Source organism: Camelus dromedarius, chromosome X (genome assembly GCF_036321535.1).
Source record: "Camelus dromedarius isolate mCamDro1 chromosome X, mCamDro1.pat, whole genome shotgun sequence".
Taxonomy (NCBI): Eukaryota; Metazoa; Chordata; class Mammalia; order Artiodactyla; family Camelidae; genus Camelus; species Camelus dromedarius.
The window spans coordinates 77,607,527-77,622,933 of NC_087472.1; the positions used below are offsets into that span (position 1 = coordinate 77,607,527).

General features: G+C 50.3%; 1 protein-coding gene and 1 long non-coding RNA gene across 2 annotated transcripts in view; one reads left to right on the top strand and one right to left on the bottom strand.

Annotated features, from left to right (window-relative positions):
- LOC116150710 (uncharacterized) overlaps positions 1-13,275 on the top strand; it is a 17,703-nt gene extending 4,428 nt beyond the window's left edge. The window contains exons 2-4 of the long non-coding RNA XR_004134448.2: positions 529-803; positions 2,249-2,447; positions 11,904-13,275. This is a non-coding gene — a long non-coding RNA (uncharacterized LOC116150710). The remainder of the gene's footprint in view (positions 1-528; positions 804-2,248; positions 2,448-11,903) is intronic.
- On the bottom strand, positions 1,783-8,609 carry GATA1 (GATA binding protein 1). The gene is made up of 6 exons (XM_031445270.2): positions 8,509-8,609; positions 4,488-4,726; positions 3,597-3,977; positions 3,345-3,490; positions 2,712-2,837; positions 1,783-2,306 (listed from the first exon to the last, which is right to left on the bottom strand). The coding sequence occupies exons 2-6, from the start codon at positions 4,705-4,707 to the stop codon at positions 1,935-1,937; spliced, it is 1,245 nt and encodes a 414-aa protein (XP_031301130.1). The 5' UTR covers positions 4,708-4,726; positions 8,509-8,609; the 3' UTR covers positions 1,783-1,934.
- Positions 13,276-15,407: the final 2,132 nt, after the last annotated feature.

Below are 15,407 nucleotides of genomic sequence, written 5' to 3' on the forward strand. Positions count from 1 at the left end.
TGTTCTAGGGGGTGAGGCCTGGCGTTCCTGAACAAGGTGGGATCAGGCACATTTCCACACAGGTTCTGAGAGGGATTTCTGTTCCAGACGAGGACAGGGGCTCCTACAGGGTGAGAGGGCTGGGCTTCTGGGGCGGGGGCAGCCAGGCAGGAGGCTTTTACAGGGCCAGAGCTGTTCTGGACGATCCCTGTGATGAGGGTAGACTGCTGTGATTCTTGAGTGGGCTAGTGTGATGACTTGCTGAAGAGGTGCTGTTCTGTTGAGGACAGCTGCTCACCCCTGCTGTGTTCAGGGTGTGTGGGCCCCCAGTCCCCATGTCTGGGGCTCCAGGGAAGAAGCTGTAAAGAGAAGGAGCCCAATTAAGTGTGAGCAGGACTCTCTTTGGCGGGAGTGGGGGATTGCCCGTCTAAAATCCACTCCTTACACTTAGTGTGCTCAGGGCAAATTATTCAGCACTTCTGAGCCTTGGGTTTTCATTAGTAAAATGAGGATGAGTATACTTTCCTCAGTGTCTTTTTTTTTTCCCAGATATTCACGAACTCAAGCAACTGAAGCCCCTCAGCCATTGCTGACCCACAGTGGGCATGCAGTGAAAAGTGCTGCTTGCTGTTAGGAGTCGCTGGGTAGCTCGGAGCCTAAGCCACGGAGCCTGTCTAGCCCCGGGCCACCAGCTGTGTCACCTCAGGAGAGCTACTTAACCTGTCTGGCTTAGTACGTCCCCCAACTCAGCGCACACACACTCCCCTGAAAGGCTTTGTTAAATGGAGGAACAGATGCCACTTTTGGGGGAACACTTTACACAGGTGAGTAGGTGTCTTAGGGAGGGGGATGGCACATTGAGGGGCTCTCTGACCTGCGGAGTCTATCACCCCCAGAGGCTATTTTGTCCCCTTAGTCTCCTATTCTCATTCTCTACTATTTCCCACAGGGCTGCAGGCCGAGCTGGGCCGAGAGAGATAAGAGATGAGTGACAGGAAGGTCCACGGACAACCTCATGGTCCCACACTGGCCTTCTGACCTTCTTGATGGCCACCATTCCCACCCCACCCCTTCCTCCCCTTCCTGTTCTGAACATGTCTTTTGTCCCTTAGGAGAGCATCCCCAGCTTACACAAACTGAAACTGTACACGTTGATGCTTGCATAAGTAAGTGTACACAGGGCTGCTCACATCGTCAGTGACTCGGAGATACTGACATGGCACACACCACATGATAAATTCACACACACACAGACTTGCCCAGAGGTACTGTTGTTACCATCCCCATGAAGACATCCTGACGCGTAGCCGCTCAGAGTCCCACTGTTACGCCTCACTCACCGTCATACACACATCTTGTTCAGCGTTCCAGAAATGTTTACAGATCAGCTTCTGTGCTGTGGTGCTGTCTCAAAGATCACCCTGAGTGGTGCACAATCACATGGACCCAACCGCACACGTCTCCTTGGCACACGCTGTCACCTGCACATTCCCACCTCCGCTCACACAGTCACGCACACCGTCTCATACAGCCTCATCCCCACCGCCCGTCCGTCACACACCGTCTCTCCCTGTGACATGGGGACACACGTGCTGTCTCATGCAACCTGGATGCTGTCACATGCAATTTCACATATACTGTCCCAGTCATCACACATAGTAACTAGCACACAATCATGAATCATTCCACGTGCCATCTCAAGTGGTCACACATTGCAGCCACACACTGTCATCGAAGAATCACAGACACTGATACTCCCCTGCCCCCGTCTTTATTCAGTCCCACACAGACTCACACCTCCAATTTTAGGACTTTGGTGGTTTTATTTTACAAAAGCCTTGAAGATCCAGGCCAGGGGTTGTCTGGGGCCCAGAGGGTTGTGTTGGGTTTTACAGACTGCTGGCTACAAGAGGAAGAGGGACACCACCCCTGCCCCAAGGCCATGCTCTGTGCCCTCAGGAACTGAGTGGGGCCACCACTGTGGTGGTGGTGGTGGGAGGCACAGGGCCTGTGGGGAAGGAGCCTGTAGGTGAGCCCAACAGGGGTCCTGGGAAAGGCATGAGGTGGCTAACAGGCCCTGACAGCACCACGGGGCCCAGGCCTTGGTAGAGATGGGCAGTACCAGGGGGGCCCAATGTTAGGCCTGAGGCCACCTCCCCGCAATTCCCGCTACTGCTGCCCCCAGCTACCACCATGAAGCCACCAGCTGGTCCTTCAGCTGCTCCTGTACCTCCCAGACTCGACCCCCGTTTCTTTTTCCCTTTTCCAGATGCCTTGCGGTTTCGAGTTTGAATACCATCCTTCCGCATGGTCAGTGGTCGGTTCACCTGCCAAAAAGGAGGCCATGGGTGTTTCCCAACTCCACATCTTTGCCTGTGTCTCCACTGGGGATGTTCTCTCCTCCCTACTTCTTAAGACCAGGGAATTCGGTTCAAGGACTAGAGGAGTGCGCCCCTGGTGTGGCACAGGTATTGCCCTCAAGAATCCTGAGGCTGTGAGGCTCTGAGCTTGGGGAAACCTCTGAGGCTGATGGGAGCTGCCCCCAGTCTAGGGGAGAGTGGGAGTTGGTGATGGCCAGAAGGGAGGAGGGAGTAGAAGGGACAAAGGAGATGAAGGAGTGGAGGAGGGAGGGGTGGAGATGTTGGAGGGGGGATGGAGGAAGATGGAAGGAAGAGAAGGAAGGAGTAAGAAGGGAAGTGGGAGGAGAGGAGGGAGGCTTGGAGGGGCCTCACCTGGTGTAGCTTGTAGTAGAGGCCGCAAGCATTGCACACAGGATCCCCACTGGCGTTTCTCCGCCACAGTGTGGTGGTGGTTGTCTGGCAGTTGGTGCACTGGGTACCTGCCCGTTTGCTGACAATCTGGGGGAGAGAGAATGTGAGGATCAGTGCACTGAGGGGTGGAGGACCCAAGAGGTGAAGGTCAGGTTGAAGGCAGAGCTTCCTACAGGGTAGGGGCTGCAGGTTCTGTGTGGGCGAGGACAGGGTAGGGGTTTGGGGTATTGTGAGTGAGACTGCACCAGTAGTGCCCAACTTTGGCCATCTAGTGGAATCACTTGGGGAGTTAGAAACAGTCTTGATGCCCAGGCAGCACCCCAGACCAATTAAAAGAGCACATCTAGGGGAGGACCTCAGGCCCAGTGGTTTTAAAGTGCCCCAGGGCGATCCCAGGGTGAAGCCAAGGATGAAAACTGTGGTGCAGGGGGAGGATGGGATTCCTGCTTGCAGCCTGTGAGAATAGGCGGTCCTGCACAGAGCTGGGTTCCAGGTGGATGGGGAAGGGGTCGGGGATGTGGGTTCCTGTAGAGCCTGAGGACGGGGATCCCTGCGCAGGATGAGAACAGCAGGGGCGGCAGGCCTGGGTCTTACCAGGCGCTTCTTGGGCCGGATGAGGGGTCTGTTCTGCCCGTTCATCTTGTGATAGAGGCCACAGGCATTACACAGGTAGTGGCCTGTCCTGTCCCGCCGCCACAGCGGAGTGGCCGTTGCTCCGCAGTTCACACACTCTCTGGCCTCTGTTGGGATGGACAGAGGGGAAGAGGGTGCCAGGCTCAGCCCAAATTTCCCTTGGATTCCCCCCACCTCACCTTCCCCCTCCCAGTCCCTTTTTGAGAACCTCACCACAGGGGGTTAGGGGCAGAGTTCCACGAAGCTTGGGGGAAGAATAGGCTGCTGGATTGAGGGGACTCCCAGTGGGAGAAAAGAAGGTACTGGAAAAGTCAGGGCCCCCATAAGCACTGCTGGGGACGGGGATTGATGAAGGCAGTGCAGGCCCCAGTGTCAGTAGATCTGGACTCAGCCGCTCTGTCTTTAAGGTCTCCAGGAAGCTGCTGCTGCCGCCTTTCCCGTCCAGATCTTCTGGGGCCTGGGGAGGGGAGTCCTCACGGGTAGGGCACACAGTCGAGGCGGGGTAGAGCCCGGTCTTGCCATAGGCCCAGCCAGCATATGGTGAGCCCCCTGGGATCCCCTCCATACAGTTGAGCAATGGGTACACCTGAAAGACTGTTGGGAAGGGGTGTGTATGGGAAGGAAGGAGGAAAGAAGAGGAGCGATCAGTCTAAAGTCATCCTGCTTTCAGTCTAATGCTTCCCCAACAGCCCCAACATGGCGGTCAAGTTTCCAACCTTTCCACAGGTGACCAGAACAGCTGCTGGCCATTGGGTGATCCCTGGGTCCTGAGCCCCTCTGGTCACTCTGGCAGCTGCAGTAACCTCTAACCTTTGAGGGTAGGTTGTTGGAATTTGGAGCCCCATAGATCACTTGGCAGCTCAGGCCACCACCTACTTCCAACATTGCTTCCCAGTATGGCTACCCCAAGATGACAGGTTAAGGAGCACTGGCATTCCCAGGTCTGGACTCCACTAGGGGAAGTGGTCAGCACAGCCATGTGAAGGGTGACCTTCTGGCCATTTTCAGGGTGACCTTCTACTAGGATTCTGCCCTACCTGAGGGCCTCCATGGCAAACCCAACAGTACGGAGCCAGTGCCAAGACAGCCACCCAAAGAAGTTACCTGGGGAGTGTCTATAGGCCTCAGCATCCCTGTAGTAGGCCAGTGCGGCAGCTGCAGCTGTGGCGGTGCTGGGGGCGGTAGAGGAGGCTGCTGTGTCCAAGCCCTCAGGCCCAGAGGGGAAGAAGACCCCTGATTCTGGTGGCGAGGACACCAAGGCCGGGTCCATAAACTGGGACAGGGGCTCAGAGGTCCCCAGGGCCCCCAGGCCAGGAAACTCCATGGGGCCTCTGGGGTTTGGCCTGTGAAGACAGGGGGGTCCTCAGACAGAGAAACCCTCCTCTTCCCTCTCCACTCCTCTTCCCTCTCCACCCCTCTTCCCTCCTTTCTCCCTCCTCCCACTCCATCCCCTCAATTCTCATATTAACCCTTTCCACCTCCCTAGTACCCTCCTCTTCCCCTCTCTCCTCCCTTATCTTCCACTCCATCCTCTCCCCATCATCCCTCTTTCCCCTTCTTCCCCGGTTATCTTTCCTATCCTCCTCTCCCTCCTCTGCACCCTCTACTTCCTCCCTCTCATTCCCTCTCCTCTTCCTCCTCTTCCCTCTCTTCTACTCTCCCTCCTCCCTCTCATTCCCTCTCCTCTTCCTCCTCTTCCCTCTCTTCTCTCCCTCCTCCCATCTCTTCTTCCTCCCTCCTCTCAACTACCTTTCCTTCTCTCCCTCCTCTTCCTTCTCTTTCCATCCCTCCTTCTCTCCCTCCTTCATCTTCTTCCCTTCCTCCTCTTCCTTCCCCACTTCTCTTTTTCTCTCAGGTCTCTCCTCTCTTCTCTCCCTCCATCTCTTCCTCCTCCCCCTCCTTTTTCTCAGCCACCTCCCCGCTTCCCCTTTCTCCATCTCCTCCACTCCTCTTTCCTCCTCCCCCTCTTCCCAACCCTCCAGCCCCTCCCCCCTTGTCTTCATCCTTCTCCTCTCCTTCCCTTTCTGCTCATCTTTCTCCCTCTCCTCATTTTCCTCTCCTCCACTTCCTCTTCTTCCTCTGCCCCCGCCCTCCCTCCCCACCCCTTCTTGAAGAGTCTAGGTGGGGTGGGCTAGGGTGCAGAACCAAAGTCCCTTGAACTCCTTGGTCACCTCCCAGACCTTGGGGTTCACCCTCCTGTGCTCCCCAAATTCATCCCTATCTGTTGCATCTTGCCTTCTGACTTTCTCAGAAACCCCATGGTTTCCGGCTTGACTCTCCCCTCCCCCACCTCCGTTGGGTCTGCAGACAGAGGGCCCCCTCAGTTCCTCCCTGCTCCATGGGGGGGTCAGTACCCCTGTGCTTATCTCTGCCATCCCCGCCCAACTTTTGAAATCACCCCAAGGCCACTGGCTTCCTCTGAGGAGGGGGACAGGTGGGAGGTGTTCCCTCTACCCATACCCTGTCCGCTGGGGCTGTCTGCCATAGTTCTGCTTTCAAGTTCCTTTAGTCCCCACCATTCTCAGGCCTCAGTTTCCCCATCTGCCAGATAAGAGGCAGCGAAAGGGGTCGAGCTAAGACCTATGAGATAGTAGCTTGGTCTCTCTGCCCCTTTTGCTTCTGTCCTTCCCTGTACGTATCTCTGCCTCCCTGTGTCTCTTTCTCCCTGACGCTGTTTCTTCTCAAGTCTCACTTTCTGTGTTTCCCACCCATGTTTCTATACTACCATGATATATCTTGCTTCTTTCTCTGTGCTTTTATAAACACCTAATGTTTTTTCCTCTCCCTTTTTCTGTTGTCCCATGTCTCTATCTGCCTGATTGTCTCTCTCCATCTTTTTATCTCTTTTTGTTTCTCTCTCTCTGTATCTCTTTCTGTTTCTCTTCTCTCTCTCTCTCCACTGATCTCTCTCTGAACGTCTGTACATCTCTCCCCCCTCTGTCTCTTTCTGCTTGTTTGTCTCTTCCCTCCTCTCTCTCTGGGCTCTCTGGCCTTACTTGCATGTCTGTCTGACTATCCCCATATCCCTGACCATATCCTTCCATGCACAGCCCAGGATGAGGAGTCAAGAACCCTTCCCCTGCCCCTGACTTGCCCTGTTAATCTGAAAGCCTCAGTCTCTCTGTCTGTTGGGTGAAGTGACAGAGACAGAGGAGAGGACCATTTTGCCCGCCTATGTGTCCCATCGTGTAGACAAGCTGAGAGTGGGGCCTGGGGTTAGGGGTTGTGCAGGGAAGAGATGGGCCTGTCAGCGTGCCCGCCACCAACCTCCTCGAGGCCCCAGGGTCCCTGCTGTCTCTCCCTGGTGAGAGTGTCTTGCCTCCTCTTCTCAGACTCCATTTCTTTTCCTCTCTGTTTCGCCATGATTTTCTCTATCTGTGAGTTTCTTTCTCTGCGTTCCTGTCTCACTCTCCTCTTCTGTTCCTGGGTCACCCCTCTTTCCTGCTGGCTCTTTAGCTCTCTTACTCTTTCTCTGTTTGTCTTCTCTCTCACATCTCTGTCTTTTGCTCTTTTTCTCTCCATTTCTTTCTTTGTTTTCCCCTCACCTATCTCCCTGTTTGTCTCTTGCTCTTTTTGTCTCTGTCACCACTGTTCCTTTATCCCCTCATCCTCACCTCGCCACCCCCACCATCTCCCTCCAGTGCCATTGCCCCCCTCATCCCTGCACCTTACACCTTGGCAGGTCCAGGACTGCCCACCCCTCCCGTGGCAGGGGCCCAACCCCCCACCCCCAGTTATCACTCTCCGGACAGAGATAAAGTTTATCTCGAGGCTGGGGGATATGAAAGCTCCTTATCAGCTGCCCCACTAGAGTAAGTGCTGCCCCAACGGGCGGCAGGCAGCAGGCCGGCACCCTCAACTCTCCCTTGGCCCAGCCCCTCACCCCAGGTAACGTCCCTACCCCAGCCCCCAAGGGAGGGTCCCTTGGGACTGAAGGGAGCAGAGGTTGGATCTGGGGGCAGATGAGTCTTGGGAGAGTTTGAGGTGGAGTTTGAGGGTCAGATATGGGTTTGATGAGTCAGAGGTTTGGGGAATAGCTATGGAGTTGGAGGAAGCAGATTTGAGAAAGCCTTGAAAGGTCACATTTTTGGATCAGAAATAGGTTGGGAAAGGAGAGATAGGGTTGGGGATCAGAGGCCAAGTTTGAAAGCAAGAAAGTTGAGAAGTTGGAGATATAGTTCAGGGGTCAGAGATGGATTCTGAGGATCATGGAAAAGTCTGAAGGTCCAAGGATTTTGCTGGAGCCGAGAGGGGGTTTGGACAGGCAGAAATGTGTCTGATGATTAGAGATGGGTTATGGGAGCACAGGAGAAGTTTGAGAACTGAGATAGAATTAGGGTAGAGAAAGATTGCGGGACAGAAAGGAGATCTGGAGGGGCAGAGAAATATTTTGGGGCTGAGATAGGGTTTAGGGAAAGCAGACATGAGGATTTATTTGACAGGACAGATTTGGATGGGTAGACCTAGTGTTTGGAGTGACAAAGACATTTCAATGCACAGACAAAGGGTTAGGGGAGAGAAATGGTTTTGAGAGATCAGAGAAGTCACAGGGAACAAATACGGGGTTTGAGAGGCAGAGATGGGGGTAAGAGCATGTGTGGAGGTAGTGTTTGGCAGGCCAGAAGCAGGCTTGGGAGGTCCTAGAGAGAACCTTGGGCCAAGACAAGGATGTTGTGGAGTAGACAAGGGCTTGGGAAGCAAAAATAGGTGTGGGGGATCAAAAGTAAGCTTTAGGGGAGAATTCAGAGACAGAGACTAGTTTGGGTGAGTAAAAATCAGATTTGGGGCAGAGGTAGGATTTAGGGGGATGAAGGCATGTTTTAGGAGCAGGGATAGGGTCTGGTGAGTAGAATAAAGGGATCAGGGAGACATAGCTATCTTGGAAGGAGTGGATGGGAGTTGGGGCAGGGAGAGGTGGGGTTTGGAGAGTATTTTGGGGTAGAGATTGGGGTTGGAAAGACAGAGGTGGTCTGGAGGAGCTGTCAGGGGATTCAGGGGTGGTAGACATTTTGGAGACCAGTGGTGGGTTGGAGAGCCTAGAGCAGGCTGAGGGAGTAGCCTTGAAGTAAGGGGCAGCAGGCCCGGGGTTTGCCTTCCCGGGGGCTCTTGAGGGGCTGAGACTAACCTGGGCTGGTTGGTGCGGAGGGTTCAGCTGCTTTAGGGATGTGGCGAGCTCAGTGTGATCCCAGGGGGGTGTCCTGGCTGGCCTTGGCCTTTGAGGCTCCCTTCCTCCTTCCCTCCCTCCCCTCTCCCTCCTCCCTCCTCCCCAGGGAGTGGCTGGTGCCCCAGTGGGTGGGGCGGGCCAGGGGAGGGGGCGGGCCCCCTGCTGATGGGGCACCTCTTGGGCAGTGGGGGCCCTCCTCCACCCCACCTGCCCACCCTGTGGATTCTTGGACCCTGTTTGACTTGAACTTCCGTGGACTGCAGTGTCCAGCCAAACAAAATGGGCTGAAACCAAGATAAAATGAAAATAGCCGATACGGTTTCATGACTCTGCTGGGCTTTTCAGTGAGTGTTTGTAAAGCCCCTACTGTGTGCTTAGCCAGGTATGAGTTAGGCCCTTATGTATGTGTCTTCCTGGCCACAGGGAGAGGAGGGATGTGACTGCACCCATTTTGCAGGTGAGAAGAATGAGGCTCAGAGAGGTTTGGTGGAAATTTGAACCAAGATGTCCATGGGACATCTTCAGGACCCTGGCCCACCCCAGGGGCCAGGCCAGGATTGGCGGGAGGCCGGGGCACATTCACTCAGTGCCCCGCTGGGGCTTACGCCAGCTCCAGCCTGCCCTGGGGCAGCAGATAAGTCTTATCAGATGGAGGCCACTGTGGCTGTTGGCGCCGCGGTAACAGGCTGTCTTGGGGTGGGGGGCGGGGCTGGGGGGGCACCCAGAGACAGCGGCCTCAACTTCTTGCCCGCCATGCGGCTTTGGAGGCGGGAAACAGGTGGGACCTGGGGTTGGTTCCTCTGCGGCTCCTTGTGGAGTAGGATAGGGTGGGGGAAGGGAAAGAGAATTGAAGGGAGAGAGAAGAGAGGCAGAGAGAGACAGAGAGATGGGATAAATAGACATAGAGCTGGAAGAAGGCAGAAAGAGGGCACAGGAAGAAAGGAGAGACAGGGTGGGGGAGTGGGGAGAGACACACAGAGAGAGCCAGAGACAGTTCAGGACAGTTAGAAAGAGGCAGAGAGAGAACGGGAGACAGGTGGAGTTGGACAGAAGACGAAAGATAAAGATTGGAAATGATAGAGGCCAAGGATGCAGGACGCAGGCGGAGAAACTGAGAAGGGAGACAAAGATGATGTTGTAGAGCAGGGGACAGTGACAGAGATTCAGAGACAGAGAGTCTTGAGAGGACGTCCATGAGACCCCAGGTGGCAGCTGGGCAGGACATCCAAGAGACCCTGGGCAGGTGGTACCAGGGTGGGGGGAAGGGAGAGGGTATGGATCGATGTGGACCCATGTGGCCTGTGGCTCTGCCTTCAGCCTGCTGAGAGGGACCTCCAGAGAGTCACTGGGCCCCCGCACCTCAGTCCCCACCTTCTTGCCCTGTTCTACCTCCCTCCCCAAAATAACAACAACAACCAGTGTCTCATGCTGACACAGACCTGTGCCTGGCCTTTTCAGAGCACTTTCTTCATGTAAAATCATTGACCACACATGTATACAGTAGGTGTTCAACTTGGGTCCCTGTAGGACAGTAGGTAAGACTACCGAGTCATGGCCCCAGGACTCCATGGGATAGGGCGCTCTGCTGACCACCCATTCTATAGATGAGGAGACTGAGACCCACTGACGGCAGAGGGCGAGGATGGAGGCCTGGGTCAGTGGGATCTGCTCACTCACTGGCCCACCCCAGAGGGAGTTTACCATCCTCATCTTACCTCTCTGGGCCTCAATGTCCTCATATGCAAAATGGGAGATCTGAGGAGGGAAGAGAACAAGGCCATTTATTGAGCCCCTGCTGTATGCCCCACTCTGTGCCAAGCCCTCATCAGTAAGAAGGACAAAGACTCCTATGACTCAAGTGGTGATGGTCTCAGGGCATCCTCTCTGGAGCCAGCACCCCCTCATTTATAGACCGCCCTCACCACTGACTGGCATGTGGCTTTGGGCGAGTTACCGTCCCCTCTGGAAAGATAGGGTAATAGTAGCGGGGTGATTAGGGTGACTAAATGAGATGTAATCCATTAAGTGATTTTAACGCATTTGATTCTGAAATCTCAAAAAATGCTAAGTATTCTTATTTATTTATTGAGTACCCACTGTATATGAAGGGTGATATTTGGCCATTTTTTATTAGCACACTACTAATTCTAGTACTAGTGCTAATAATATGTTGACACCAATACCCCTACTAGTTCTAATTACTAATACTAATATTAATTCAAATATTGATATTAGCACTAATGTTAATTTTAACATGATGGTAATAATACTAATTCTAATCGAACACACATACTTTTATTAATACTAATATTAATTCTAGAACTAATAATTATTATTCTTTTAATTCTATCAGCAACACTAATGGTAATACTACTACTACTAATTCTGATACTAATACTTTCCCTAGCACTTAATATAATAGCAACAGCAGCAGCATTATTTGCCTGGCCACCCCAGGCACCGTGCTAGCGCTCTCCCTACATAATTTTATCCTTTTCTCGCCAGGTCCTGAGTGGTGTAAGTGCATATAATTGCCCCCATCTTCTAGACTTAAGAGTAGGCATAGAGAAATGAAGATGTTCGTCTGAGGCCCTGGGTTCTTGTCTCAGCTCTGACTGGTTTGCTGCGTGATTCTTGGGCAGGACACCCTCTGAACCTCAGTTTCTTTGCCTGGAAAATGGGTACAATCATGGAACCCACGTCCAGTGTTGTTGAGAGGCCACTCATCACAGGGCCTACCTGGCACACTGTAGATGGTGAGCTCCGTAATGGTAACTCATTGTTATTATTACTAGCAATAGCTATTGCAGTGTCGCGGGTGAGGTAGGGAAATCTGCCCTCCTTGGGAAGGGCAGGCTGGAGGCCTGTCTCAGACCAGGGTTTGGCTGCTGGGCTCACAGTCCATTTCTTCATAACTGGAGCGGAGAAAGGGCTCAGGAAGGGAAGTAAAGGGTGCGGAGTGGGGGCCTCAGGGCTCTGCCTCCATCAAGAACCAAAACCCTGCGGCTCTGAGCCCAGGCCTCACCCCATTCCCTCCCCCATCCCCATGGAGGGGGCACAGGCCCAGAAGTCTGTGGCGACAGTTCAGCCAGCAGGGAGGCAGCTGGGAGTGGGCAGATAAGGGAATCGGCAGGGCCAGGCCAGGCTTTGGGGGAGACTGACGAGGGCGGGGGCGGGGGTGGGGGTGGGGTGTCTGGGCCAAGCGTCCTCTCTGTCAGGCCTCCATTTAAGACTCAGTCCCAACGGCCTCTCTTCCCGGAAGCCTTCCCTGACTGATTCCCTCCCTCCTAGCATCTCCTGGGGCTCCAGAGCTTGGTCCAAACCCATGGCATTTGGACTGTTTTTGCCTCTTGCAGACTGTGAAGTCCACCAGGGATAGGACAGAGCCCGGCTCACCTCTCTGTCAATAGCACCCAGAGAAACATCAACCTAAGTCTGCTAAGGAGTCAAACGTTTGCCTTAGAACTAAACCACTGTGGTTTTTAAGAGAAAAAGCATTCACCTTTGTTAAATGTTAATATTTTGTCCTATTTACTTCAGATCCTTTTTAAAAGAAATATGATATTACAGATATGGTTGAAGTCCTTGCACCAATTTCATTTCCCTCTCTCCTTCCACTACCTTAAGTTTGGTGTTTATCTTCATCGTAAATATTTTTATTCCATCACTGCATATGTATGTATGTGTATATAAGAAATGATACTGGGGGTTTGGGGCCTGTTTTTGAACTTCATATAAATGGAATCACACAGTATGTGCTTCTTTTTGCTCAGCATGTCTGTGACAGTCATCATTTTTTAAATTGAGATGTAATTCACATACCACAAAATTCACCCTTTTAAAGTGTACATGTCAGTGGTTAGAACCTTCACAAGGTTGTGCAGCTATCATCACTAATTCCAGAACATTTTCATCACCCCAAAAAGAAGCCCTGTGCCCATTAGCAGTCACTCCCCTTTCCATTTCCCCCTCCTCCCAGACCCTAGCAACTCATCTACTTTCTGTCTCTATGGATTTGCCTGTTCTAGACACTTCGTATAAACAGAATCATACAATATGTGGCCTTTTGTGACTGGCTTCTTTTACTTAACATAAAATTTTCAGGGTTCATTCATGTTGTAGCATGGATCAGTACTTCATTCCTTTCTAGGGCTGAATGACATTCCATTATATGAAAATTCTACATTGTGCTGTCCATCTGATTAACAGTATTGGCTCTCATGAATAATGCTGCTATGAACGAACATTCATGTAAACGATTTTACGTGGACGTATGTTTTCAGTTCTCTTGGATGTATATCTAGGAATAGAATTGCAGGGTCCTATGGTAATTCTGTTAGCCTTTTGGGGAACTGCGAAAGTGTCCTCCATAGCAGCTGTATGAAGTTTCCGATTTATCCACATCCTCTCCAACACTTGTTATTGTCCTTCTTTTTGAGTCTAGCCATCCTAGTAGGTGTGATACGGTACCTCATTGTGCTTTTGATTTGTACTTCCCTAATGACTAATGATGTTGAATATCTTCCCATGTTTTTGTTGGCAATTTGTATGTCTTCTTTAGAGAAATATCTATTCAATCCTTTGCCCACTTTAATTGGATTATTTGCCTTTTATTTTTGAGTAGTAAGAATTCTTCATATATTCTGGATGCTAGACCCTTATTGGATATGTGATTTGCAAATATTTTCTCCTATTTGTGGGTTATCTTTTCACTTTCTTGAGTGTCCTTTGGAGCACAAAAGCTTCTAACTTTGATGAAGTCCAGTTAATCTATTTTCCCTTTGGTTGCTGGGCTTTAGGTGTCATATCTAGGAAACCATTGCTTAATCCAAGGTCATGAAGATTTATGGCTAAGTTTTCTTCTAAAAGTTTCACAGTCTGAGTGCTTACATTTAGGCCTTTGATTCATTTTTTTTTTTGTGTTACTTTTTGTATATGGTGTCAAGTAGGGGTCCAGTTTAATTCTTTTGCATGTGTATATCCAGCTGTCCCAGCACCATTTATTGAAAAGACTATTCCTCCCCCTATTGAATTATCTTGGCAAACTTGTCAAAAATCAATTGCCCATAACATATGAGTTTATTTCCAGACTCTCAATTCTATCCCATTGATCTATATATCTGTTTTTATGCCAGTACCACACAGCCCTGATTTCCGTAGTTATGTAGTAAGTTTTTTAATTGGGAAGTGTGAGTCCTCCAACTCTGTGTTTCTTTTTCAATATTATTGTATCTATCCTGGGTCCCCAGTATTTCCACTTGAATTTTAGAGTCAGTTTGTCGATTTCTGCAAAGAAGTAAGCTGAGATTCTGATAGGGATGGCACTAAATTTGTAGATCAACTTGGGGAAAATTGCCATCTTAACACTATAAAGTCCTCAGTTGATGAACATGTGATGTATTTTAATTTATTTAGGTATTCTTTAATTTCTTTCAATAATGTTTTATAGTTTTCAGTGAACAGGTATTGCCTATCTTTTGTTAAATTTATTACCAAGTATTTTTTTCTGATGCTATTGTGAATGGGATTGTTTTCTTAATTTCATTTGCGGACTGTTCTTTGCTAGTGTATAGAAATATGATTCAGTTTTCTATTATCTTGTATCTTGCAACCTTGCTGAGCTTATTTACACACACACACACACACACACACACACACACACACACACACACACACACACACACGATGGCTTTGCTGTGTGCCCCTTAAGATTTTCTGTGTACAGTCTGCAAATGGAGATAGTTTTACTTCTTCCTCTCCAATATGGATGCCTTTTATTTCTTTTTATTGCCTAATTGCCCTGGCTAGAACCTCCAGTACGATGTTGAGTTGAAGTGGTGAGAGGGTACATCCTTGTCTTGTTCCTGATCTTCAGGAAAAGTTTTCAGTCTTTCATCATTAAGTATGAAGTTAACTGCAGATTTTTTGTAGATGCCCTTTATCAGGTTGAGGAAATCCTCTTCTATTCCTGGTTTGTTGAGTGTTTTTATCATAAAAGGGTGTTGAATTTTGTCAGATGCTTTTTCTGCGTCTATTAAGAAGATCATGTGGATTTTGTCCTTTATTCTATTAATATGGTGTATTACACTGATTGATTTTTTGTGGGGAGGGTATTAGATCTATCTATTTATTTATTTTTAGAGGAGGTACCGGGAATTGAACCCAGGACCTCATGCATGCTAAGCATATGCTCTACCACTTGAGCTATACCCTCCCCAACATTGACTGATTTTTGTCTGTTGAATCAATCTTGCATTCCTGGGATAAATCCCACTTGGTCATGGTGTATAATTCTTTTATATGTTACTGAATTCTGTTTACTAGTATTTCATTTACGTCTATATTCATAAGAGATATTGGTCTGTAGTTTCTTTTCTTGTCATGTCTTTATCTGATTTTGGTATCAGGTAATGATGGCCTCATAAGTTCATTCCCTTTTATTGCCGAGTAGTATTCCATGGAGTGGACAACCATAGTTTGGTTAACCATTCATCTGCTGGTGGACATTTGGGTTGTTTCCAGTCTTTTCCCTGTTGTAGCAAACCTTCTACTTATAAACTCATGTGCCTCTCTCTGTACACACACGTATGAAAGAGTTTTTCCCGGAGTAGGGGATATCAGTCTATCTATTCATCTATCCATCTACACACCCATCTATCCATCCATTGGCCCACCTCCCCATTCATTCATTCACCCATTTGCTGCCCTTCTTTCCTTTTTTCCTCCCTTCCATTCCTTCCTTTGCTCTTTCCTTCCTTCCTTCCTTCCTTCCATAGATCATCTATCTCTAGGCATATAACATCTGGGTCTAAGGCAAGCTGTTTTATTTTTAATGGGCAGGAAACCTGCTACAGCTTTTG